This window comes from Patiria miniata, unplaced genomic scaffold (genome assembly GCF_015706575.1).
Source record: "Patiria miniata isolate m_02_andy unplaced genomic scaffold, ASM1570657v1 HiC_scaffold_8, whole genome shotgun sequence".
NCBI lineage: Eukaryota > Metazoa > Echinodermata > Asteroidea > Valvatida > Asterinidae > Patiria > Patiria miniata.
Window position 1 is genome coordinate 2,465,588 of NW_024037075.1, and position 24,626 is coordinate 2,490,213.

Consider the following 24,626-nt stretch of genomic DNA (forward strand, 5'->3'; position numbering starts at 1 on the left):
GAAAGAGAAATTCAGTAAATATGAGGTAAAGCTTGCCTCAAATTTAGGGATATAGAATTTGTGCACACTTTCAAGGTTTAAAACAGCCTCTTCTATGTACACCTCTTGTGTACGTTTTCACCAGGTTGTTGCGAAAACCGTACAACTAACCGACACGATATCAAGCAAAGTGGAAATCGGCGACTTTTTCTTTAAAACAAGCTCGATCGGATCTCAGAAGCTGCGGGCCAACGAATGCGTGATCATGCATAAGTCACGTGATTGTGCCGTGTAGTTTCTGGAAGGAGTAGTGTTTTGAGTTGAACAAAATCAGGTTTTTGATCCCAGTTACCCCCGTGATGACCTCTGACCCCGGTTTGGTCATGTGACATGTTTGGGCTGCGCTACTGATACTTTTGACAAAGTTTGGTTGAAATCGGTCACAATATGTATGTAGCAGCAATAGACAATGTCAACTATTGTTACTAACTCCCCTAACGGACTAACGTAGAGACAAGTCATGATGATTTTTGATCTACTTTCCCGCTGCTAAAACCCTAAGCCTACTTACAAAGTGAAAACAATTTGCAAATCTACGGAGACTGCGGAATCAAAACTTGACGGATATGAAGAAAAATTAGCAATAAAACTCACCTCCACTCCGTGTCAGTCACAGTGACGAACAGTCTCTTTTGGAGTCTTTCCTCAGCTGCAAGTTAATTTTTCTTAAGAGCCAGACTGAGGTCGACCTTCAGCGTGTGGTGTAATAGACGATCTTGACTCCTCAGCGCCGCACAATGACAGTGATCTCTCGCTGCCGAGACAACTCTGCTCTCCACCGATATCCCCGCGGGGGAAAAAAAGTGGCGGGAAAAAAAGTGGCGGGAAGCTGGAGCTCATGCACCTGAAACGAAACGGCAAGAAAAGAAAAGCATAAAAAACATAACAGCTGGTATCACGCCGGTCTCGCAAACTCACTAATGAGATTCCGGAGGGAACCGAAGGGTATCCTATGGACGCTAGAGGGCGCTGTGGGGTCATCGGTGGCAGCGAGGAGATGATTTATGGAGCAATTTGAGAAAGGTGAATACGAATGGCAGTAAGGGGAAGAGCTACGGGTATGAAGAGGATCCAGATGGCGGGGGAAATACTGGGAACTACCTCCTGGGAAAAAGCTCTGGTATCGAAGATGATGTGTGTGGCCACAGATGATTTGAACCGTCAATCCATATATACGCCAACACTGTCGTAACCCAGTACTCTGTAGATCTATTTCAGTCATTCTTAAAGGATTCACAGGTTATTAGATACTTTAACCAATTAGATGTAGTCCATTTTTTAGGCCTTTGAGACCTGCTGACTCCGAATCTGCATGATGCCACTTCGGTATCCTTGGGAAATTGAGATATCCAAGATGGCCAACCGACAAGATTGCTTTCAGTGTATGTGTGCTTAATAGGCCCTTACAACATGATTTGTACATGTAATATGAACTAGTATTGTACACATATATGGATTTGCATTGTCAGTGAATCCATCGTTCATCCACTCACCTTTTCTACATATGATTTCTACATGTGGTTTCTTCATATCAAAGGTAACAAATTGAACTTGTTCTAAAGAAACTTTAAATCACAAATACTACCTAGGAAAGTGGACACAAGGAGTTTATGGGGCATCTGCACAATACTATGCTAGATCTTAAGCAAACAGGCAAACTATCCACTCTCCCTTACAAAGACTACACGCTAAAAGAATACAACACAAAAACACGGGCACGCGAGGTCCTTCTCTAAGCTTCGAAAACCAAATGACAAGTCACAAACTGACCAATAGTCTTCACTAAATAGACTATAAACCCTTACCAGACTTAAGTAAGATTTGAGGCTTTGCATGGTGGAGATACTAATGAATGAAAGGTTTGCGAAAACATGCATGTGGGAATAATTTCTCAACTAAGAGGTTCTGAAAAGAACCAGAGGTATAAACTCACTAAGAGAATGGTTCTGAAAAGAACCAGAGGTATAAACTCATCATTGGTTCTTTTCAGAACCAATTCTTCGTACATAGTGTTTCCGCAAACCTTTCACTTACCAGACTTGTTATATGACAACGGCCGTTTAAAGGGAATCTGTATGCGTTATTTGTTATTACTCTTGGATACCAATTATTTGTTAGTGGTTCTCAACAACATCAAGGAGTAGACAGGTATGAGCTTTGTACAGGCCAAGGGTCTTGCTCAAATCTGGAAAGCTTGGAGGCAGAAGATCAGAAGATGAGAAAAGTATAGCAACTCGTCAAATATGACGACGGCCAAAAGGAGAGCAAAACATTTCGTTACTACTTTCGGATAGCTTAATACCTGAACTCAGACACTCCCGCTTTATTAATAAACAGTGAATGCACACTGAGTACACACTGACTATATACTGAGAGTCTCAAAACAGGTTGTTGTTACCGGTATGTAATTCAAGTGCTTTTTCGATTTTTTTTCTTTGGAGATTGAGCTCAGGTATCGGCATTGATTTGCGGGTAATAAAAACCAAAAGGGAATAGCCAAATTATGCAAACCGTGTTCACAACTTTTGTTCCCCGAGAAACACTTGTGATGTCGGTACTTCATGTGTGTCTCAAGTAGCTCGCTATAGTCTCCTGGGTCGACATTGTCCCATTTTCCGTCGAAATATTGGGTTAAGATTCAGCTGACAGTGCGCGATACTGTGCAAGTGAATTTGTGTGGTTTCCTTGCTAGGTCTGCCAGGGTTTGATGAAGTATAAACGTTCAAGAGATCAAAGTGACACGAAAGTGTCTGACCAGAACGCACGAGGAAATTTGATCCGTGGTAACTTCATATTCCGCTGGGGAACGAGCTAGCGAAAGGAACATCGATATCGCCAGCGTTGGCCTCACGCAGACTCGACCCCATGGACCAGTCCGCCGGTCTTTGGGAGCATGTACCAATCAGGTGTAAAAGCATGTCAATTCCGTCAAACGGCGTCCTGGCAATTACACCAAAACCGAGCCAATATTGAACTGTTGTCATCTACCCCCCGTGGCCTGGTGTATTCACCAAGCAAATATCTCTTTTACCGAAATATTTGGCGCGCAAACATCAGCTTCAATTCCAAACCAACTTCTTCAGTCGTCTGATTTTCGATCCTCCAACCTTCGCACGCGAAGCGAATCGATTTCTGGAAATGCATTTTGCGTGTCAAAAGTGCCCCGATGCATTGACAGCAATTCCATACGATTGAAGATCGCAAATTTCCCAAGCCAACAAAAAGGAAAAAGAAACTGGGTCTTTTGAGGGAGAAATTCGATCCTGTTTTGTCGTTGCACTTTACCCTCGACCGCTTTGCTTTATGGCTCGACTTAAAAATAACACATTTTTCTGTGAGTTGACATTTCAAAAAGGGTACGTTGCCCTAGGCGAACCGGTTATTTCCCATATCGTACCTTTATGAAACACCGTCAATAATACGATACCTGATATTTCAAAAGTTTCAATATCGACCCGACGGCAGATGTAAGAAGTCGTATGGCCACGCGACCACTGGGGGCCTAGATTCCGCTGGTTCTCTAGAGGATTACATCCCTACGCCGTGAAGGATTTCCATAATAGAAATGCAATCTTTCAATGTTCCCAAAGTCCGTGATTGTAAGGTTTGCCAAGCAATTATTTTAAGTGAAATTAGATCTTCCTTAACTGCGAAATGAGACTTCTATCGCAAAATAACGGCACAATATGGTGAAACATCAGCAGGAAAATAGATAATAAGATCTTTGTTATTTCACTGTTGCTTATTTAGTAGCCCTGGCTCTGATTTGATAGTTAATTACCAAGATCAAACACATTGAAGCCGAATGGTACAGACTGCGTGTTTGTCGAGCTAACATGTAAATCATTAAGACAAGATAAGTTTGCGGTAGCACCATGTGAATAAATCTCTTTTGTGAGTATGTGTGGTTCTGAAAAGAACCGGAGGGACTCAACGTTTCGAACAGTATGCTCTGCCCGTCGTAGGGAGAATGAGGGATTCCATGTAAATCATTATATACCTTTAGGTCAAACCTCGACAGAGTAAAAGTAATTATCATTTGCACACTACACGGTGGTGTAAAAAGAAGGAAACCCACCTTTGATAGTAATTTTTACCTACTTGTTCAGCATATTTTAAACATTTAATTTAATGGTATTAAAATATTGATCTTTAAACACAAGTGACGAAAAAATGATTGCAAAATTTTGTCTCTGAGATATGGTTGTTAAAAATTCATGTGCCAAGCTTGTGTGTCCCGTCCCCTTGACTGAGCTCAGGAGCACGATTTGAAGATACAACACTTTTGATGTTTAATCCTTTTTCTTTTTCATGCGTTTCTTTAATATCATCAAAGCATAAGTTAAAGTATATTATGACAAGATTTTACCTTTCATGTTCCACGGAAATTACAAATTGTGTTTTTTAATATTTGTGAACTACGAAACATCCGATTGAATTAGAATTACAAGTGGACAACAGTTATTTTGGTGACTTGTATTCAAATTAGTATACTTAAACGATTCTTGCGATTTTTTTTAAAGATTTTTTTCACCATGTTTGGTTGAAGAGCTATACTTTACTACATTATAACAATTCAATTAAGTTAAGTATAAGGTTAAAATTCCTGTCAAAAGTGGTGTTTCCTTCTTTTTGAACCACCCTGTATAGGCCGACAACGCAAACGTTTAACAATTGAAGATTATAACTATTGATTTGAAATAAAATAACACCTATCAATTTATGTCACAATACATAGGCCATCAGCCTGGGGGTGGTCGGTATCAAATGAGGGGAATAAAGGACTATAATGCTCATTGGCAAGGTATACACCCGTAGATGATGGTAACAAGCATTTTGGTGACCATTTTGAAAAGAAAGGGTGATAACACCCAAAAGGCTGCCACCGCTGCAATGCTATCACATATTTTCCAAGTCAAGGGATGCATACCTTAATTGCTATAAGCATTATTTCCCTCATTTGATACCGTAGGCCAAAATGTTGGACCGAGACTGATGACCTATAACACTATCTTTTGCCTGTAAGTTGAGGTCCCATGGTTTCACAGGCCATAAAGTTGTTTCTTTTCTAGTTTTGATCAGCCAGAAGAGAAGCACAAGACACCGCCCAGGAAGAGCAAGTAAATTACATCGGAAGTCCGGAATGAGGCATCTGTCGGCGGTTGCAACCTGGCAATTTTACAACGGCCACATGCTTAATTGCAAGGATTGGATTCTTTTATTTAACCTTTTGCATGAACTTCGTGGCGTGTTGTACAACTAATCTTCTGGTCGTGGTTGGCAGATCACATTCGTATAAAAAGAAAAGCAAAAGGCGTAGGTATTGTGCTCGTTGCGATCAACTTTTCTGTCAGCGTGACCGGCTGAAAAACACAAGACTGATAAAAGTGTTTACATTGAATCAGTGATGTAAACACGGAAGGGGATAGAACATGAAATACCGCAGACAGACAAGATTTCATCCACGAAGGCAGGGAAACCTCCAATCACGCAAAATAAATGAGTTGGGAGACATCATTGCCACCGGAAGTCGTTGCCGCTAGTCTTCATTCAGGTCGGTCCCCGCTTTTTCTCACTGACATTAACCAGCTGGAGAAACATTTCCTGCTATTCGACTTTTCAACTTTAGAGCACAGGTATCCAATCTTGTCAAGGTCGGGTACAGGTGTTTTGTCATCAGGCTTACACTAATACCAGGATACAGACACTATTTTTGTCCAGGTCACAACCAGATATAAAGGAACCTTGTTTTCCTAGAGAAATTTCAATGATTGAGCAAGTGTAACTATGTTTACACGGTCAATATGGGTTAGAAAGTACACAAAGAAATGATTTTCACGTCAACGGGGACTTCTTTATTATTATTTTTCTGGTAATGAAACCAAGGATCCCTCAAAAGTACCCGAGGCACTGTAGCCGGAAAGCCGGAAGAAACTTGTAGAGAGGAGACAATGAGAAGAAATTACAGTATAAGAGGTTGGACGAAAATCCCAGAAGAATATTCAACCCATTTGATAATCCCTCAAAAGCAATAACATGAAACCATATAGCAAAAACACTTGAATGCAGCCTTGAATGAAGCCTAGCAAAGACCGCACAGCCGTCAAGAGTCGAGCCGCTGAAATCCGTCGCTCAACAGTCTCCCATCTCACCAATAATCCAATCAGAAATCTCAGAGTCCTTCCTCCGCAATCGCCCACTCTGAACAGCAAACATCGTGAGCAACCACGCTGCAGTTCCGCGGACATTGCAGTCTAGATAACCAAAATATTATGACAATGCGGACGGACGCGGAACATCCATATGCTATCTTTCGTCGGAAGGAGCGGCAGGGATTACATCGGTAAATCGGCATATAAGGTTTCACGTTCCGTTGACGTTTATTAACTTAGGACCAAAAGGAAGAAAGTTAAAAAAGAAACGCCCACACAAAAAGCATGCATTGTTCTGTAGTAAAATGTAATCGGAGTTGTATTTGCAATTAAGTCTCTGTTAATTTAACGATTGGAGCAGGTGCACAAGCCATGTTTATAAGACTTTGAAAACCGGCTCCCAAATCGCAATGTGAGTATAGACATAAAGTCTAGACGTAAAGGGTAATACCTTTTGTCTGAATGTCATAGACCGACGCCACCTGTCTTTGCGAGAAACATGGATAGCATCCAAAACATCCTTATTTCATTTTTTTCCTCCTCGGCGAACATTTCATCAAACGATGACCCAGGGTTTCCGGAGTCGCCACCGTGTTGACCCGCCTAAAGCCATCGAACCCAATTGAAAGGGAATGTGTTAAATTGTATAGTAAACCAATCTAGGAATACTGGCTCCGAAACATAAACTGTACGGACCGAGGAACAAATAAGCCTTTCGGTAGTTTCTTGCCGTGTGTTGACGGTCTCCTTCCATGTTTATACAACACAAGACACTGCAAATCTTATTTCTTTTTCATTCCAGTGTGCAATGTGCTTTTGAATTTCGTTTTACCGAGATTGAAACTAAATATTAGTTTGTTGCCCGACACCGACGTAATGTCAACGCTATGTGAGGGCCCACGAGAAGAATCGAACAAGCTCAATCGCGTGAAACTCTACTGCCTGTAGTCTCCTGCAGTCCTATCTTTGACAATCCAGGGTGCAAATTGGTATATAAGTCGTGAAACTTGTTACAGATTCATGACGAACAAAACCTGATAGACCTGGTGCGTATAGCAGCCATCTTAGATGACCGTGCCTTTGTTTTGCTGGGATATGCACGAGTGAATCTTACATCTTACGAGTGAATCTAACAAAAGATGGCCTTTAAGATGGCCTTTACGCATAAGGACTATAAGCGTAGTTGTTACCCAACCTATCACAATGAGGCTCAAGTCGCCTTAGCTCTTTTTAAATAATCTGCCTTCTTAAAGGATGTAAATCATCATATCTCTAGCTGTGCTGGAATCATTTCGACCAATTTGCTTAATACTTGCTTAACAAAATCAGCTACCAACCAGCTTACCAATATTTTGGGGAAAGCAAGTCTGAAGCAAATACATAGAACTGAGCACAGTCTTGAGCAAGTAACTTGCCAACGAGTCGGTGATCCTCTATTCAATTAACGACACCAGAAACACCCTACTTACTAAGTTAGCTTCCCCCTCCCCACTATACTTCACGGTCCACGGCCGCAAGCAGGTTTTTTATTATTATTGAAGTGGATTACCGGCGTGAGAGATTCCGGCCAAGTCGATGACAACCTAGATTATGGAACAAGCTCAAGAATAGATTCCGCCGGCTTTGATCAGATCAAGCCAATCGAGGCGATCGGTCAGCTGGGCAGAGGTACTTTTCCAGATGGTGCAAGAAAAGAAAGAAAAGACCGGCACTCACTGAAAAGATTCTCCAAACGGAAGGTTTTCTGCACAAAAATAGCCTTGATTGGAGTGAATAAATTGAAACCTTTGCAGACAAAACACCAATGCCGGTGTACGGGCAAAACTGGGTCAAAATAACAGTTCACTTGGGTTTCGTGTCAAAATGACCCGGAATATGATCCACTGAAGTGTCATTTTGGCCAGGAAAAGTGTCAATTTAGACCCAGAAAAGTAATGGCCAATAGGACCTGGATTCCTGGTCCATCTGACCGGGGACTTTTGAGAGTACATATATTGTTATTCTGATGTCGTTTGCGTATCATTTAGACCGGTTTCTTGGTTTTAAGAATTCAGATCAGTATCAGCCACGAGACCACTGTACCAGTGCCTGAAGGCAACACGCACTTCTAGTGTCGTGAGATATGGATACCTCTTTTGGGACGTGTTGGTACAACCACCATATTCATACTGCTTGGCAGCAGCGCGGAATCCCCAGGTTATCTAGAACTCTATATGAATGAATAAACCTGTCCAGCAAAGGAAGCGATTTCCTGTGAAACTCTTTCATCTTCCGGTTAGACAAAAAAAAACATTATTACTGCGGCATTTTTATATTCTCGACAGGTTTAACATCTGATACAAAAAATATCGCCCAAAGTGTGCTCTGTCGTTCTGCTTGAACTGACGTTTTGTATTTGCCGAAAATCCAGCGTGCGCTCGCCTGCGGCGTGACGGGCGCTTACCGCCAATTCCCCCGCCGGATAAAGGGTACCTACACGACCCCTATCTCTTATTCCTCGGACTTTACTGACTCCTTGGGAAAATATTTTCCCCAATTACTAATCCATCACGGTTGATCACTTTTGAGTAATTGGTATCAGTGCACGTACATCCCCGCCAGGGTGGCTTGTACTCTGCGTGACAGTTATGCTCGTTACAAAAATTGTTTTGGGTCCCCGTTTTAATTAGCGTGCCATATGCCGCCCTCTGGGTTTATTTTTATTTTTCGTCAGGGACAACTGGAAATTCGGTGTTCTTTTGGGTGAATCTTCGAACAAGGACACCCTAATAAGGCCACGAAATAAGCACCTTCTGAGTTTATTTCTTTGTAGTAAGTAGCTTGTTTGAAGACGTCTTATAAAATGCCAATGTAGTTCATTTCTGGTCAACTCCAGTGTTGTAGGACTCGAGTCCAGGACTCGGACTCGAGGCGGACTCAAGTCACATTTCTCGTGACTCAGACTCGACTCGAGTCACATTGGAAAATGACCCGGACTCGAACTCGGACTCGACCATGAGGACTCGGACTCGAGCTTGGTGACTCGTGACTCGAGTCACGTATTTTCATCAAAAGAAAAAAACATAACGTAGGGATAGGAAATGATCTTTGAGGAATAATGTTTGGATGATAAACATGGAGGGAAGGGATGAAGGCGTTTTTTTTTAGGGATAGGAATTTAAAAGGAAAACACATTTTGGGTCTAAACAACATGTACACACACACACAAGGTAAACTATATTAACTAAGTAATTGTTTTATTGTGATTTCACCATTTGGCGGGCTATGGTTTGCTTAAATTTCCAGCTGTCTTCTGTTCAAATTTGGGAATGATATCTAAGTGGAGATCTGTGCTGAATACAAAAAAAAATAGTCCTTTAAAACATCACACCAACAAATTAAAGCACGTCCGTCTGAACCCTTGAGACTATCGCACAAATCTTTATAACAAGCCGAACAGAAAAGTCAAAGCTAAGGTTGAAAGTAAACAAAAACAAAGATTCTTGCTTCTTCTTCTTTTTCTTTTGCGCTCCGTAGGTTGCAATAATCTTATTATTAAAAAAACACGGGCGATCACAGTGTCGCGAAATGGGAGCATGTTAAATTGCTTGTCATCGGCCACTTTATGAGGAGAAATAATAATAACCGAATGCAACGTTGGGGAAAATCAAATTTCACGCGCCAAGAATCAATTCCGAGGTTAGCCGCAATTTAGTTTCTTCGTGTTATGTGTAGAGTGCATTTTGCGCTACGGTTTTTGTTCTAAGCCCAAAATGCTGGACATAGAACGAAGCAAAGTATCGGTTCGGATCAGCGCGCGTAGACCTACCGTACCCTCCAAGGAATTGGGGGGGGGGGGCGGTTTGCTATCGGTGACCATTCCATACATGAAAACCTGCGTAATTGTGTAACTCCACCCCAATTGGCACATGTGTCTGTGACACGTCAATGCAAAATATTCGCAAGTGATGAATGGCGAGCAAGTGGTACAAATCATATGTCCTTAGAAAAGATAGGGTCTGGTGGGATGAGGAATATATTGATTGGTCATGACAAATGGACCGCTCCGGTTGCTTACATCTTTAAGAGTAACCAAGACGAGAAAGGTCGAGAGGAAAATTTACTGTTGGGATCATCAACCGAAGACCGCTACAGTCGAACTAATTCAGTTCATACGTCACTGAATAACGCAAAACGTCGCTAAATAACGCAATATACTCATTTGATTAGAACACTCAGAGATTCGTATGTATTTTCTTTTGATTAATTTTTTAATTGCAAATAAGTACTATTGAAAATTATTATTTTTTAAATGAAGAAAAAGAAATTGCTGTCATAATTTATCTGAAGTTGCCAGCTCCGACCACAAAGGTCTGTATTACCATTGGGGGAAGCATCACGCACGTGTTTAAGGCAAAAAAAATACTAGGGCAATATTTTTGTTTTGCCAATTTTTTGTGTGTACGATCTATGGAGGCGTCTGCGTGTAGTCAAGGGTAAAAGGTAGAAATTGGGTGTTTTTTCCCCTCATTTTTCCAATACAAAATTAGGGTAGGGGCTGTCAGAATAGGGTAGGTAGGGAAACCGGAAGCAGAACTATTTTTTTTTTGGGCCTTACCTAGATCCGATGTTGCTCCGAGTTGAAGAACCTGTTCCGGTCAAAAGAAGAAAACAATATTGGCCGCTTTCCTCTGAGAACCACCGGCAATATTAAAAAGCCAATTCAGTAGCAAGCGATGTACGCTTGCTAGTTCAAGTTTAATTACAGTATATTGTTCCAGGTCAAAATTAATTGGTACTCGCTACAGACAGTTGTGGCAGTGTCCACCAAATTTCACGGTTGGGTAATTGTGAAGTTCCTTCCTTCATCAGCAGTACATTCAAACCCTGGCTCTCAACGACCCTGGCTCTTTTGTTACCTCGCCAATGAAAATAATACCTTTTCCGTAATTGCGGTGAATTCTTTAGGCGCAGCGCTTGTAGAGTAAATAACAACTCAATGACTGGACACGAAGTCAAATTTGGCTACTGAACGATATTTGGGAGCTCGTTTGTACCAACAAAGCTACCTATTTAAAAGGTAAAACTAGAACACGGTGACCAATTTCCACCGATCTCGTGAGGAGGTGGCCGTTTTGACGTTAGCGTTTCCATGTTATTAGGTACTAAACCTGGTAATATAACGGTTACCGAATAACTGCTTCATTGCTATTTCACCATGTGGAGGGATATGGTTTGCTTAAATTTCCACCTGTCGTCTGTTCAAATTAGGGAATGTTATCTGGGTGGGGATTTGGGCTGAGTAAAAAAAAGTCTTATAAAACATCACATCAACAAATTAAAGCATGTCCGTCTGAACCCTTGAGACTATCGCACAAATCAGGTTTTGTGGTTGATAATATCATTCCAAGAAACCGTCACTGATGGAGAAAAAAGAGCAAGATTGTCTTAGTAATGGATAGCCCTTTCAGGCATATAATAAAATGTTGAGATAAAGATCTTTAAACGGAATTGTTATCTGAGGGCCATCGGAACGGCCGTGCAGACAATGACAGATCAACATCGGGATGACCCATTGTTAGGGTTGATCGAAAACTACCATGAGCATTTTAAGATAATTTAGTAGTCAATTGTTCCAACTTGGATTTGGTCGCATATTCGAATACTTGGACTTGACATTGAGCTACTAAAATATTAAGAATTTTACAAATTCTCCTGCCGCATAAAGGTTACCCTTAGTGAAATTCAAAGTAGTTTGTATTTGAGTGCAACCTCGTTCCCATGGTGTCGAGCAGTACGCTACCTGCTCTCTCACCCTGGCATTGGATCGTTTCCGTATCCAAATTTTTTGGATACGTACATGCAAATTAGAAAAAGTCTGATGCCTGGCTGTGCTTTACATCAACGTTTGTTTTTGTATGCTGTGTCTAGGGTAAAAACAATCAATTCGTCGCGGCGTGAGTTACGAAAACACAAATGTTTTCAAAGATAAAAATGTTACAAACTTATCCAACCAATAATATAGTATCACATTTCATATTAATACAAGCGAAATGAAAAAGCGATGATTGTGTGTGAGGTGGAGTAGACATAATAATTCACAGCGAACGTTATTACGTAATACACGTTGGAATTAAAACACCAACTACTCGATAAAAATCCATTACTGTAATCAGGAAACAGGAAGAACGTTTCCGATCCATGGGGTTACTATTGGAGGTTGAAATTAAAGTATTTCTCGGGGACGAGGTTGATTTCAGTGATATAAGAGCACAATATGGCTACTCGTCAGTAGCAGTTATTAATATAACACTCTAAAGCTATACAAAATCAATTACTGACAATAGCCGTATACTGTGAAATGCAATATATAATTCACTACGCACGAGCGGTTTTCAAAGTGGTTTCCAAAAAGGAACAGAAATCAAATATAAGGTCTTAACAGAGACCTTGTGATTACAAACAACTCCCTGATAAATTGTTTCACACAGTGACCGCCACGTTGTACTATAGTTGTCGAGTTAAGGCAGCAAAACAAAATGTAACGAACAGATGGCCCAGTCTGAGACAAACGATGCCACATGCAGATGTCGTAATGCTTCAAGTACACGCCCGGGCCGAATCAGAATATCAGAAGACATCATAATGTTATGCTTCAGCAGAAGAGAGGGAGACAATACGGAACACATCATGGAAAGAGTTTCAGTTTAAGATAGCACATCTTGAACTGCTCCCGGAAAAACAATCTAGCAAATTTGAAAACATTGGTGCTAAAGCCCACCTGACCTTGGCTCTGTGCAGAAGACAGGTAATTAATTCCTGACGTGTTCAGTCCCATCGAGAAACATTAGACAAAATAGCACAAGCAGGCCGGAAGATGTATGATGGGGCTTGTTTATATTGAGCTTCTAAGCAGAAAACATTGTTTGGCTTTTTTCATGAGCTAAAATGAGAACCACTCTCAGGCAGTACACATAACATGAACTGCAAATGTCTGTGCTGAGCCGTCAATTGCATAGTCTGAGTATCACCCGTTATCCACGGAGCCCAGTCTCCTGTATAATGTCTGATATAAAATTATCTAAGCATGCAGATTTATGCGATCGGCGCCTCAGCCAATCGGAGTCGACTTTACTGAATCGTTACGTCATTTCACTCCCAAATCAGGACTAACTGTTTGATTGGTCAATTCCAATGCATTTTTTTTTGTGATGAGCCTGCATATAGATCGATCAAACCTAGACAAGCTTGCGCGTATCGCGTAACATAAGAAAACGGCCACAGCCGATGTGTGTGTCAAGGATTTTTATGACGCGACAACGAGTGAATGACCGAAGATCCGATATAGAACGCGCCCGCTGACTGGTCAAAATCTAGAGGTCAAGAGGCGGTTGTCTTGCATAATTAACCAGCGAATCTGCTCAAATATCATAGACCATTCGCCATGGTCTATTACATAGACTACCGATTGCACATTGCCCCTCTTGAATCGCTTCTTGGAAAACAGTCGAACAGAGTTTGAAAACACTGAGAGGAAGCCGATGCAGACACGTACCGGTGGGACCACTCAAATTCAAGGTTGATGAAGTGAAACAGGGCCCGAGAGCGAAAAGACTCTTTTTATCAGAAGCGGAACGATAATTAATAAGCAACAAAGTGGAAGCGGTTGGATTACCCTATCCCTCCGCTAATTTCCCTCGTCCTTTCTGGCAAATTACGGGGCGGTTAGGCCTAATTGATCCGGCCGCTCCGACTAGCTTTCACAACGGCAGAAACACTCCCACATCCTTGATAAAACTGTGCGCTGGTTTCAATTAGCCACAAATAAGATTCGTTTAGCAGACGACGTCTTAATTTCTGTCCCTGCCTTTCGAGCATGGCACGGGTGGCATCTTCTTCTTTTTTAAACACGACGCCAGTCAATTTCAATGAAAGATTAGCTGTTTCACTTTTCTTTCAATTAGCAACAACGGACTGCAGTTTCGTTTCTTGTATCTTTCGCTTATTATACAAGTTCGTTCATCCTTGAGATGTAAGACAAGCTATATTATTAGGAACCTTCTGTTTTGATAACATTTACGAGTCTTTCCCGCGGTTTATGAAAATGTATACATTAGAGATTCAAGGAATTATTCATTATTGGGAAGAATAAAGCTAGTTAAATAGAGGACTTGAAAAACGGTTAATGTAGTCCTTTAATCGAATCGGTACTTTTCCTGGGTCGTTTGACGACTTAAATGAATTCATTTATATTAAATAGATGAAATACTTCCGATAAACATGATTATCATATATTAATTCTTGAGAAAACTTTACCAATTCGTACTTTGGATAGTTTGAACTTGAATAAACGTGTGCGAACGGAATGGGAAACATGTTATGAATATTCAGCGCATTTGAATGCAGAACCACAACAGCGCGCGCATGCCTTATGCGCGTGCGTTTTGGATTGCACGCGCGCGTTCAAACTGTGACGTTTTCAGCGCGTATAACGCGCAGTCATACTCCGCGCTGTTTATTTGGTGGAAGGAAAAATAGTATTTGAATCTTATCGTCAACTCTCTTTCAGATACTGAGCCAATAGGTTGGTTTTCACGAAATGCGTACGTCTAAATAAAATCCCGCCAAAATATAATTTCCAATAAAATAATGAAAAATAATGGCGTATCGGTTCAAGATGTTCGGCTTGTGAAGTAGTTCCGTGCTGACGTCACAGTTTAAAAAAATTACAAAATGAACTTCTTTGGCAACAACTGTGACGTCATCGAATGAATACATTAAAAAGTTTTGTTTACGAGAACTCAGAAACAGGCAGAAAACTGTAGCGATCGAGAGAGTGAACATTGAGAGTGCTTTACCTCGTGATATTTTGCGCAAAATTTCGTCAGAAAACTGAGAATAGAGACATTCGTCATCCGAAAATGGGTTGTACGAATACTAAAGTTGGACCAGAGCCCGCGGACTCTCGCCAGCGGGCGTGGGTGCGAGGCAAGATGCACCGCCCGAGTTGGCGTCGGGTGCTCAGTAGGGTTGTGCTGCCGGCATGCGGCGTGTCCAACAAGGTGGTACCTATCGGGGTCATCCCTTATCAGGAAGAACAGGTTGAGAGGTAGGGACCCGTTCTTTCTCAATACAATTCAGTGGAATTCTATACAAGGTTAATGGCAGTCAAATTACGGCCTATAAGGACACAGTAGAAGTATAATTTCAAACAGTACAAAAGCCTGATGGTTCATACTTCACGCAAAAGCAATGGCGAAGCGAAGTTCATGTCGTCATAAACAATGGTGGGCGCGCTTCGAATGTATTGTTGACGTCACGAATTTCGCTTCGCAGTCGCTTTCGCGTGAAGTGTTTATAATTTCGTTTTGGTGCATGCACTCAAAACTTAATTGTAAGCATTCTGAAATTAAGTTTTTGACATCTTTTGAAGGTTGATGCATTAAAATTAGCAAACGTCGGTGCATACATGGCCTATTACCATGCTTTTCGTTTCTTATTCGTTTATGGGCAATCATTTTCAGCGTTTGGTCATTCAAATTAATAAGATTTTTTAAAAGATACATTTCCCCCTATTTCTAGGAGGTACGTTTTATCTGTGCTTCGATATGCTATTAATCTTTTAACTTTGTTGACTGTTACTTTCGTTCTGCATTTTGTAAGGTTTTTTTTTATTCATCGCTGATTCACCAATCGATCTTTTGACGTGCAAGACATCGGGGAACGTATGTTTTGTTATGGTTGGGCCATCGGGAACAATTCACTTGGTAACCTTAAGGTTTCTAAAATGTTTTCTTTGGCCGCTTCCGTCTGACGAAGACGTTCCTGCTTATGTCTGTCTAAATAAAGGGCCCATGCAAAGTAATTGTTTTTTAATGCAACATTTGGGTCCCATTGAACCTTAGTTTCAAGTTTTATTTGTCATTTTGAAGGGTATTTTCGGTGCCTTCTCGGCTTTTATTATGCTAATGCAAACTTCCAAATTCATGAGCAAAACTGTGATGTTTTTCCGGGCCAAAAAACTCAATGTTACACGGCTATTGCTAGAATTTTGGACATTTTGCTGCCTTAAATTTCTTTCTTTGGTGATTCAGTTTTGGCAGTAAGCCAATGAAACCCTTTCTCACATTAATGTTTTCAATGAGCATACCAAACTTTAAAGGCTTTAAAGAAGTGTACTTTGCAATAAAATTAACCAAAAAAATTATGTCAACTATTATAGTTTTGATACATTTAAGAGGAGTGTTGCTAGGAATGATTCATTGCACGGACCCTTTAATTAAGAAAGGGAGATGAGCATCATGCGGATTGAAGATATCAGATATGATTTACGATGAGATAATTCAGCATTGTATAGGAATACGGACACGCAGCGAGTCTTAAAAGATGATTGCCAGAATGTGAAATATGTTTGCCCATCAATAAAAAATGAATGCCCGATCAACCCCGCACTGTTGGTTCAGACGAAATTGAATGAACAACACGATTCTTTTAATTTGAATGCATCTTCAGGGACAGGTGAAGCCAACAGCCGATAGGATAGTGACACTGAATTATTCTTTTTGATTGTTGAATGGCGATCTGCGCGATCTTTCAATTCCAATCCAAATTGAATGAGCCAGGCGTTAAATTGAATAAAAAAAACTTGGTGAAATCGGCCGGGAAAACCTATACTCCGCACTAACGGTCTATCTTGAAGGCATGTAGAGAGAACACTTGAAATTCGGCCACATTATTGCGTCAAAGATTGACATTCTCTGCATATGCATATCACATGTGAGATTTGAATTATTACCAGAGGAAATCATATTTTACAGAACCAAATGTAGAATGATTTACACCTTTTGAAATACTAAACCAGACTTCTTTAAGAACAAACCGTAGCTAAACATATTTCATGGCGGCATCAGGATTTAAAGCCGTAATGCAGAAAGACAACTTGACATTCAGCCAGTGATATATCATGTCGGAGATTGATATTCTCTGCATAATGCACATCACATGGGAGATTTGATTTATTACCAGCGGTACAGAACCACATGTAGAATGATTTACAACTTTTGAAGTACAAACGAAAAGGATGTTCTATATCACATTTATAGCTAACATGGTTCCAGGTTGCATCAGGATTTAAAGCCGTAATGCAGAAAGACAACTTGAACTTCTGCCAGTGATACAATATTATGATGTCGGAGATTGATATTCTCTGCCTATACAAATCACATGGGAGATTTGATTTTTTATCAGAGGAAGTCATATTTTACATAAGCACATGTAGAATGATTTACAACATTTGAAGTACAAACAAAAAGGATGTTCTGTATCACACGATGGTTGACATGGTTCCAGGTTGCATCAGGATTTAAAGCCGTAATGCAGAAAGACAACTTGAAATTCTTCCAGTGATATGCCATGTCGGAGATTGATATTCTCAGCATATGCACGTCACATGGGAGATTTTAATCATTACCAGAGGAAAGCATTTTGACAGAGCCACATGAAGAATGATGTACAACACACAAGTAAAATGCAAACAATTATTCTAGATCTCATTGTAGCTATCACGGCCTATGGCAGGATCTGGATTTAAAGCTTCACTGTAACAATGACAGCCTATTTACTGGCACAGACCTAAATGTAAAATCTCTGCATTAATAATTATAATTTCAATGGTTCACAACTTAACCCTCCTGAATCCTTCAATGTCAGCAGGTGGTTTTGGAGGTTTTTGGAGGATTGAGGCTGAATGGCAAAAAAAGCTTGTCAGATTTTGGAGTATGTATTATCATGATCGAGATCGTAGGCCGTACCCTGCAATGTTTATGTTCATCCCAGCATAATCGTGGTCGTCAATTTGTGGATACTATCCACACTGCTCCATGATACCATTGGCACTGTCTCAACGTATTTTGTGATTGAAGTATTGATTGAGGCAGTGGTCACCCTCCCATTGAACAAATTCAAGAAATAACTGTTGGTTTTAGAGGATTGAGGCTGAATCCAATTATAAATGAAGGTAATTGGAGGATTTTCCAGGATTGAGGACGGTTCTTAGCCAAAAGGGCCTACAGTTAAGGGAAGGGCGGGTGTAATTTCATGGTAATCATGCAGACATCTATGAGTTTATTTTAATTAAATGTTCCAATCTTCACAATTAATTGAAAGAAATGCCATTTACATTTTTGTTGTTCAAGGACCGACTTCAACAAACCAACCAACGAGCCACTGGATGCCCCGGATGTTGAGGATGACATCGCAGACCCGGTTGCGACCGCCCTCGACGAGCAGCCCGAGACAACCGACTATCTGGACCAATCACAGCCCGGCAAAGAGGCCGAGGACGTTGGGATCATCGACCTGGAAGCAGACCCCGCAAAGAGTAAGCCAAAGAAATTCCGTTCTCAATTATAACTCAACTCGTCACCTTTTTTTGACACCTCAATTTGTTGTAGTTCCTGAAGGTGTGTTTGGACACCTGTGTTGGTTTTCTCGCTTCGGGCATTAATTTATTGCGTTCATACATATTTTATAGAAGCTTCTGTACATACAACCATAAGTGGTTATCAGTACGTGTATATATGTACACCATAAGTGGTTATAAGTACGTGTATATATGTACATAATAAGTGGTTATAAGAATGTGTATAATGACGATGTTTTTGTTTTACATCCATCAACAGTGACAGCTATTCAGTACTTTGCCAGCCGCTCTGCAAGCCCCCTGCCCTCCCACTTGCCGGTCAAGAAGGCCTGGAGAGAGCGCCCTCCATCGCGCGGCGGCATTCAGCTGGAGCTCGCCCTCTACGGCAAGAACGCCACCAGGCCGCTCCCGTCATGCCTCAGCCGCGCCGTCCTGGAGAACAACTTTCGGGACAAGCAACTGCAGGATGACGTCAGGAGAGCTCAGAGAATGCATCTGGTAAGTTCAATTCAATATCGAACGACAGAGGGCGGTAAAGCGAACTTTGTGGTCAAATCAAATTGTGCCAGGATGCACAATTTTGCATCTTTGACAGATTGCACCGTTTGGTAGAATTAAACATGTGGGGTATTTTTTTTGGGGGGGGGGAATAATTTTTTCACTTCATTTAGGTCAGCCAATTTTGTTGGGAAAAATGCTTTATAAATTTGGTAAAATTACAATCATGGTTTGAAGCAAAGATTCCTCAATATCGATTTAGTTTTAAGCGGTTAATATTTTTATCGATGCCAACATTCAATACGATGGTACATTACAAACCGTGTAGAAAATTTACGATTAAAGTAATTCTTGCATAGGTACACCATTTTGTTATTTGTAAATGCATAAAACGTCTGTGACAATTCTCCACAGGAAGACCGACATAAAACATGGTCACTATAACCACTTCCTCGCTGCATATCGATTGTGCCCTGAACCATACACATCCTACAAAAGAGATACAATCCATATACTACAAAAAAGTAGTTGATCCCGAAAACAAGCTTTCAAGTCTAATTTCTCATCTCTGATTGTAATTTTGCAGGAGACTCACCTGAGTTCCGTCCGTAATCACGGCAACAGGGCCCGGGCCAAGGCCAGGAAGCCAACCGCCGCCCAGTCTTGCCTGGACGCGTTCATGCAGCACGAACAGAGCCGTCCACTAACCAAGTTTGGCCGTAAACTGCACAAGGTAACATCAATACATCAAAAGTCAGTAGGCTACCGTTGTCGATTCAAGTCTGGTGTCACATGGAATTTGGACTTCTATGAAAAGCTGGTCTTTGGGATTCTTACCCTCACACGTGACCTATCACTGTTCTAAATATCTTCACTTATGCGCAACACAACCAAGGGTCCCGTAAATGTATATTTCACATAGATTCCAAATTTAACACTGCACCGGTCCTATAACAACATCATAAGTCATTTTCATTGTTCACATGTTAAGTCACACAGTACGGAAGATAGGTGATGGCATTGTGCCTTTGATGATACAAGCATGAAATGTGGCACACACAGTCAGAGTCATGAGAAAGATATTTGACTACAGGGCCATCGCAGATTTGTCCTCTAAAAAAAAATATTGGTAGAATAATAAGCAATTTTCAAAATTTGAAAAATGGCTGTCACAGCCATTATTCTATAGAAATAGAGACCAGTACCAGGCATGTCATATGCTTCTTTTGGCACAGTTGATTGATGCAGTACTGAAGGGTTGTTGGACTGGTTGTTTCACGTGCCGGTCTGTTTTCTTGTATTGCATGGTTTCAATACCTTAAGTTTTGGGACTCTCATATATACGGTAGTGAGAGTCTCAAATGTTTGGACTATAAGCTTATTTCCCAAACGGAATAAACAGTCCTTTGATTCCTTATCTTTGTGTTGCTATATGCAGTCTATATTGTTGATTTCAGCTGAATAAAATTGAATTGAATTGTCTGCTGTCAAAACATTTCATGGAATCTGCTGATTGTTTGATACTGTGGACAGACGTAAAAATTCCCTTCATCAATGGCACTCGGATATCGAAGGGGGTTAGAGAAAATAAAGTATAAGTTACAAAAACAACACAGGTCTTAAGTGTGAAACTCTTCTTTGAAAATGCATGAGAATGGAAAACGATTTCACTGAACTATTCTGAGAGATCGAGAGTACTGCAGTTAAACGCATTTCAACACCAAATTTTAAGCTTTTGCGTATATTGTACCACATAGTGTACTGTGATATGCTACAAAATACGTAATGTAACCTTGTAAAAAAACCTAGCCTCTATTATTCAACATGGGTAAATAAAAGTAACAATGGTTCGAAGAAGACATTTCTGTTGATCCTTTTTTTTTTTTTTTTAGGTTTGCGAGTCTCCCGTGGAAGAGCATACCGAACCAGAGCCTCAGCAGACCGACTGCAGTACGGCCGACGCCTCCTCCCCTGTGGAGCGCCCCGACTCCGTCTGTCGGGGCGAATACGACTTCTACTTCTAGATTTCTTTTTTTACATTAGGGCTTTTTTGAACGGGGTTTTGGCTGCATTTTCAAGGATTCATTTCCAAAGCAAAATTAAATGGCAAGGTGGAGGGGGAATATAATTACATGTACTATCACAATTAGGGTAGACACAAACAAGGGGATAACTCGGATTTGGGAAGGGGCTAAACACGAGAAACATTACACAAAAATTCAACACATTCGGCATTTGTTCGAAATTGGGGGGGGGGGGTTAAGAGGCCAAATACATTAAAGCAAAATTTAAAATCTAAACCACCCAAAAAAAAAATTAAAAGTTTCAAAGAATCAATAAAAAAACACCAAACTCAAGGTACAGAAGCACCTGTCGAAAGAAGCACCATGGACATCACGAGAAGAAGCCAACTAATATAATTGAGGTAAGTTCTACCATAATAAGTCCCACTTCAGATGTCAGACTTCTGCCCTTTTCATTCCACATTTTAACAACATTAATTATACAGGAGCCACGACCTGGACGATAATATAACAGAAAACGAACTAAAGAACTTGAACTGTTAACAGAGAGTCGTTTAAACAATGTCATCTTCAAGTGAAAAAATATTTTCTGTTCTTATGTTTTTATTTAAATATAGGTAGCTACAAATGCGATGGAACACCAATTATTGCAATATCTGCTGGCTTCGTGTTAATCGGCACACACGTGATGCACTTAAGGTAGGTTCATAATGTCTGTTATGCTGAATACAAACAATACAAGTAAAATAAGCGTCTAAAACTAACGTGCAAACAAGACTTAAAATTATGTTCTTCCTACCGTTGTGATAGCTTTCCCATGGGACAAAGCACGATGAAGCATTCCATTCTATTTTATTCCAATCTCTTTTCTGAAACTCTCCACATTGTTAAAAACCATAGTTCTGAGACATTTTCAAACAACAATCTTCTCCCTTCGAAGACCGAAACTAAACACCCAAATTCAACTCGCCCTCAGCGTCAGCACACTGAGTATCACCTGGATAACACGTACACAATAGCAGTAAAATAGCCCCGCCCACTTTGAATTCCCTCACGTAGCCTGTATCGATCGAAATAGCGTGTGCCTTTGTCCTCTTCCAGTCTGAAGTTGATACAATGATTTTTTTTCTCGCACTCAGATATCGCGCCTTCTCTCTCCGGAAGAAACTGGAATGTTAAGAGGAACTGAACTGGGTCAGCAATGCGAGAGAAAAGGAAAGTAGTTTAGAATGCAGGTGGCTGTCATTCTATGTAAATATTTTGCTATAAACGGCGATGGAGAACTAAAAAGTGTCTGATATTTTGTATAGAGGTGAAAGGGCTCTGGGTTAAACTGCAAAACTACAGATTCAGAATTTTTCTTTTCCCCATAGCCGTGATTGTTTGCTTCTGTTTCTCAGTTTTGGGCAATTTGATAACATAGGCCTTCCTTAGACATGTGTACCGTTGTACAAGATCATGTCGACTTTCCAAACAGCAACAAACAAAACTTCGATGCACATGGTTATTTTTTTCCTTAGCAATATATCCCAAAAGATGTCAAACAACACATTTGAAAGCATTGCATTGAATTCATTCGTCCCTTTTTTTCAATTCTGTCTTTTATTCTCTGCATCTGTAAATCTCATTTAGCCTGATCCCGGGTCTAATACCTCTAGTTCCCTCGTAAAATTCCATTTCTGTTCCATATCAGCGATTAGCATACCATTTGTATGCACTTTAATGTCATTAGTTTGCCTTTTCGTATGACTACACACGGATCCCCGGTAGTTTTTCGGTATAGCCACTTGTGCTGCTGGTGGTGATGGGCCTATCGTCTTCTTAGGACACTATTTTTAAAAGATGATATTTTTAGAAAAGAAAGAGAGAGAGATGGTACGCTGGTATGGTAATTTAATGAGGGATGGTGAAAGATGATGATGGATTAAAGGGATGATGATAAATAATGGGGATGACGAGGGCTGATCAAGGATGATAATGGATGATTAAAAATTTGGATATTGAAGGTCAAGAATGTTAAGGGATGATAAAGGATGGTTACGGATGGTTAGGGATGATCAGGGATGAAAATGAATGATCAAGGATGACGATGGATGATTTTGGATGGTTAAGGATGGTGAGGAATGTATCAGGGATTATGATCGGGAGTTTGAGGAATGATTATGGATGATAATGGATGACCAGGCAGTGAGAGTGTTGACCGATGATTAGGCATGGTGGTAGATGATTAGGAATGAAAATGGATGACCAAGGATTGTGATAGAGGATCAGGGATTTTGAGGAATGATTTGGGATGATAATGGATGACCAGGAATGATCAAGGATGGTGATGGATGATTAGGCATGGTGGTAGATGATTAGGGATGGTTAGTGATGATTAAGGATGGTGATGGATGATCAGGGACTTTGAAGGAAAGGTATAGAGATGATAATGGATGACCAGGGATGATAATGGACGACCAAGAAAAATCATAGATGATCAAGGATGGTGAAGGGTGATTAGGGATAGTGATGGATGATTGGGGAGAATAACGAATGACTAAGGGTGGTGATGGATGAGTGGGCATGGTGGTATAATGAATGATCAAGGATGTAGATGGAGGATAGAGGATGATTGAATACTGAATGAGGATAGTCAAGGACGACAGTGGATGATCAGTGGTGGTAATGGATGATTACAGATGAAAATAGACGATCAAGGATGTTGATGAATGATTACAGATGATGTTGAATGATAAGAGAACAAGTGTTAAGAATAGTGAGGATCATTTGAAAAGATAAGGATTGTGGTGAATGTTCAATGTGATGGAAGTGGTGGATTCTCTTTAAATCCGTATTTTCTAAACTTGACCTGTTTTCCTTACCTCAATATTTTGTTATTTCATAGCTATTACTTCGTTACCTTCAATTATCTATTTTCGGACCTTTTCCTCTTCTCTTCGTGTCTGATATTCAAAAAATTTCGTGATTTTCAAATATGATTTACGCGCAGATGAACAATTTCTTTTTGTACATTCAAAGACTTTCGTAGAACCTGACCACGTGAGCTAAAACTTGCCATAGAGAGCGGCTAGGTTTCTGGATTCTCAAAGAAGTACCAACATGATATTTCTACCGACAAAGTGTTCTTGGGTATAACATGTTACATGAGTGACACTCAGTTTCTTTCGCCTTGGCCGTATATCTTCTCCCTGTCATGGGCGAATTTAGTTGCGGTCCATTTTTGCGAGGGAAAAGGAGTGCGTTGAGTTTACCCTAGCTCGCTTTTTGGTAAAGAACACGTTATTGTAATCAGTCTGATATTTTGAGGATCTTGACATTACACAACGATCATGAAGGGAAAAAATGAGCCCCGTTGGTTTCACAGAAAAGTCTTCACTCCCAATTTCAAGAAGGCGTTAGATATTTCTCTGGAGCAAAGTGAACATGTCGACTTGAGTTTAGTGTCGACTAAAATTACTCTTAATGTCATCAGCATTTTTAATTAAGGCCATGGCCGACATCACCACCGCA

The 24,626-nt window shown here is 40.6% G+C and overlaps 1 protein-coding gene and 1 long non-coding RNA gene across 2 annotated transcripts; one reads left to right on the forward strand and one right to left on the reverse strand.

Moving 5' to 3' along the window:
- Nucleotides 1–652: 652 nt before the first annotated feature.
- Nucleotides 653–23,295, reverse strand: LOC119719121. The gene is made up of 3 exons (XR_005269878.1): nt 21,913–23,295; nt 19,685–19,813; nt 653–883 (listed from the first exon to the last, which is right to left on the reverse strand). It is a non-coding gene; the product is annotated as an uncharacterized LOC119719121 (long non-coding RNA).
- Nucleotides 14,971–21,146, forward strand: LOC119719120. Its single transcript, XM_038188439.1, has 5 exons — nt 14,971–15,279; nt 18,365–18,549; nt 18,851–19,089; nt 19,676–19,822; nt 20,982–21,146. Exons 1-5 carry the CDS (start codon nt 15,092–15,094, stop codon nt 21,111–21,113), a joined length of 891 nt encoding a protein of 296 aa, XP_038044367.1. The 5' UTR covers nt 14,971–15,091; the 3' UTR covers nt 21,114–21,146.
- Nucleotides 23,296–24,626: the final 1,331 nt, after the last annotated feature.

What these genes read in the sequence shown, in the direction of transcription:
- LOC119719120 (XM_038188439.1), top strand. Translation starts at nt 15,092, where the DNA reads ATGGGTTGTACGAATACTAAAGTTGGACCAGAGCCCGCGGACTCTCGC. An exon ending in GAGCTCAGAGAATGCATCTG is followed by an intron (nt 19,090 to 19,675) that starts GTAAGTTCAATT and finishes GTAATTTTGCAG; the next exon opens with GAGACTCACCTGAGTTCCGT. An exon ending in TTGGCCGTAAACTGCACAAG is followed by an intron (nt 19,823 to 20,981) that starts GTAACATCAATA and finishes TTTTTTTTTTAG; the next exon opens with GTTTGCGAGTCTCCCGTGGA.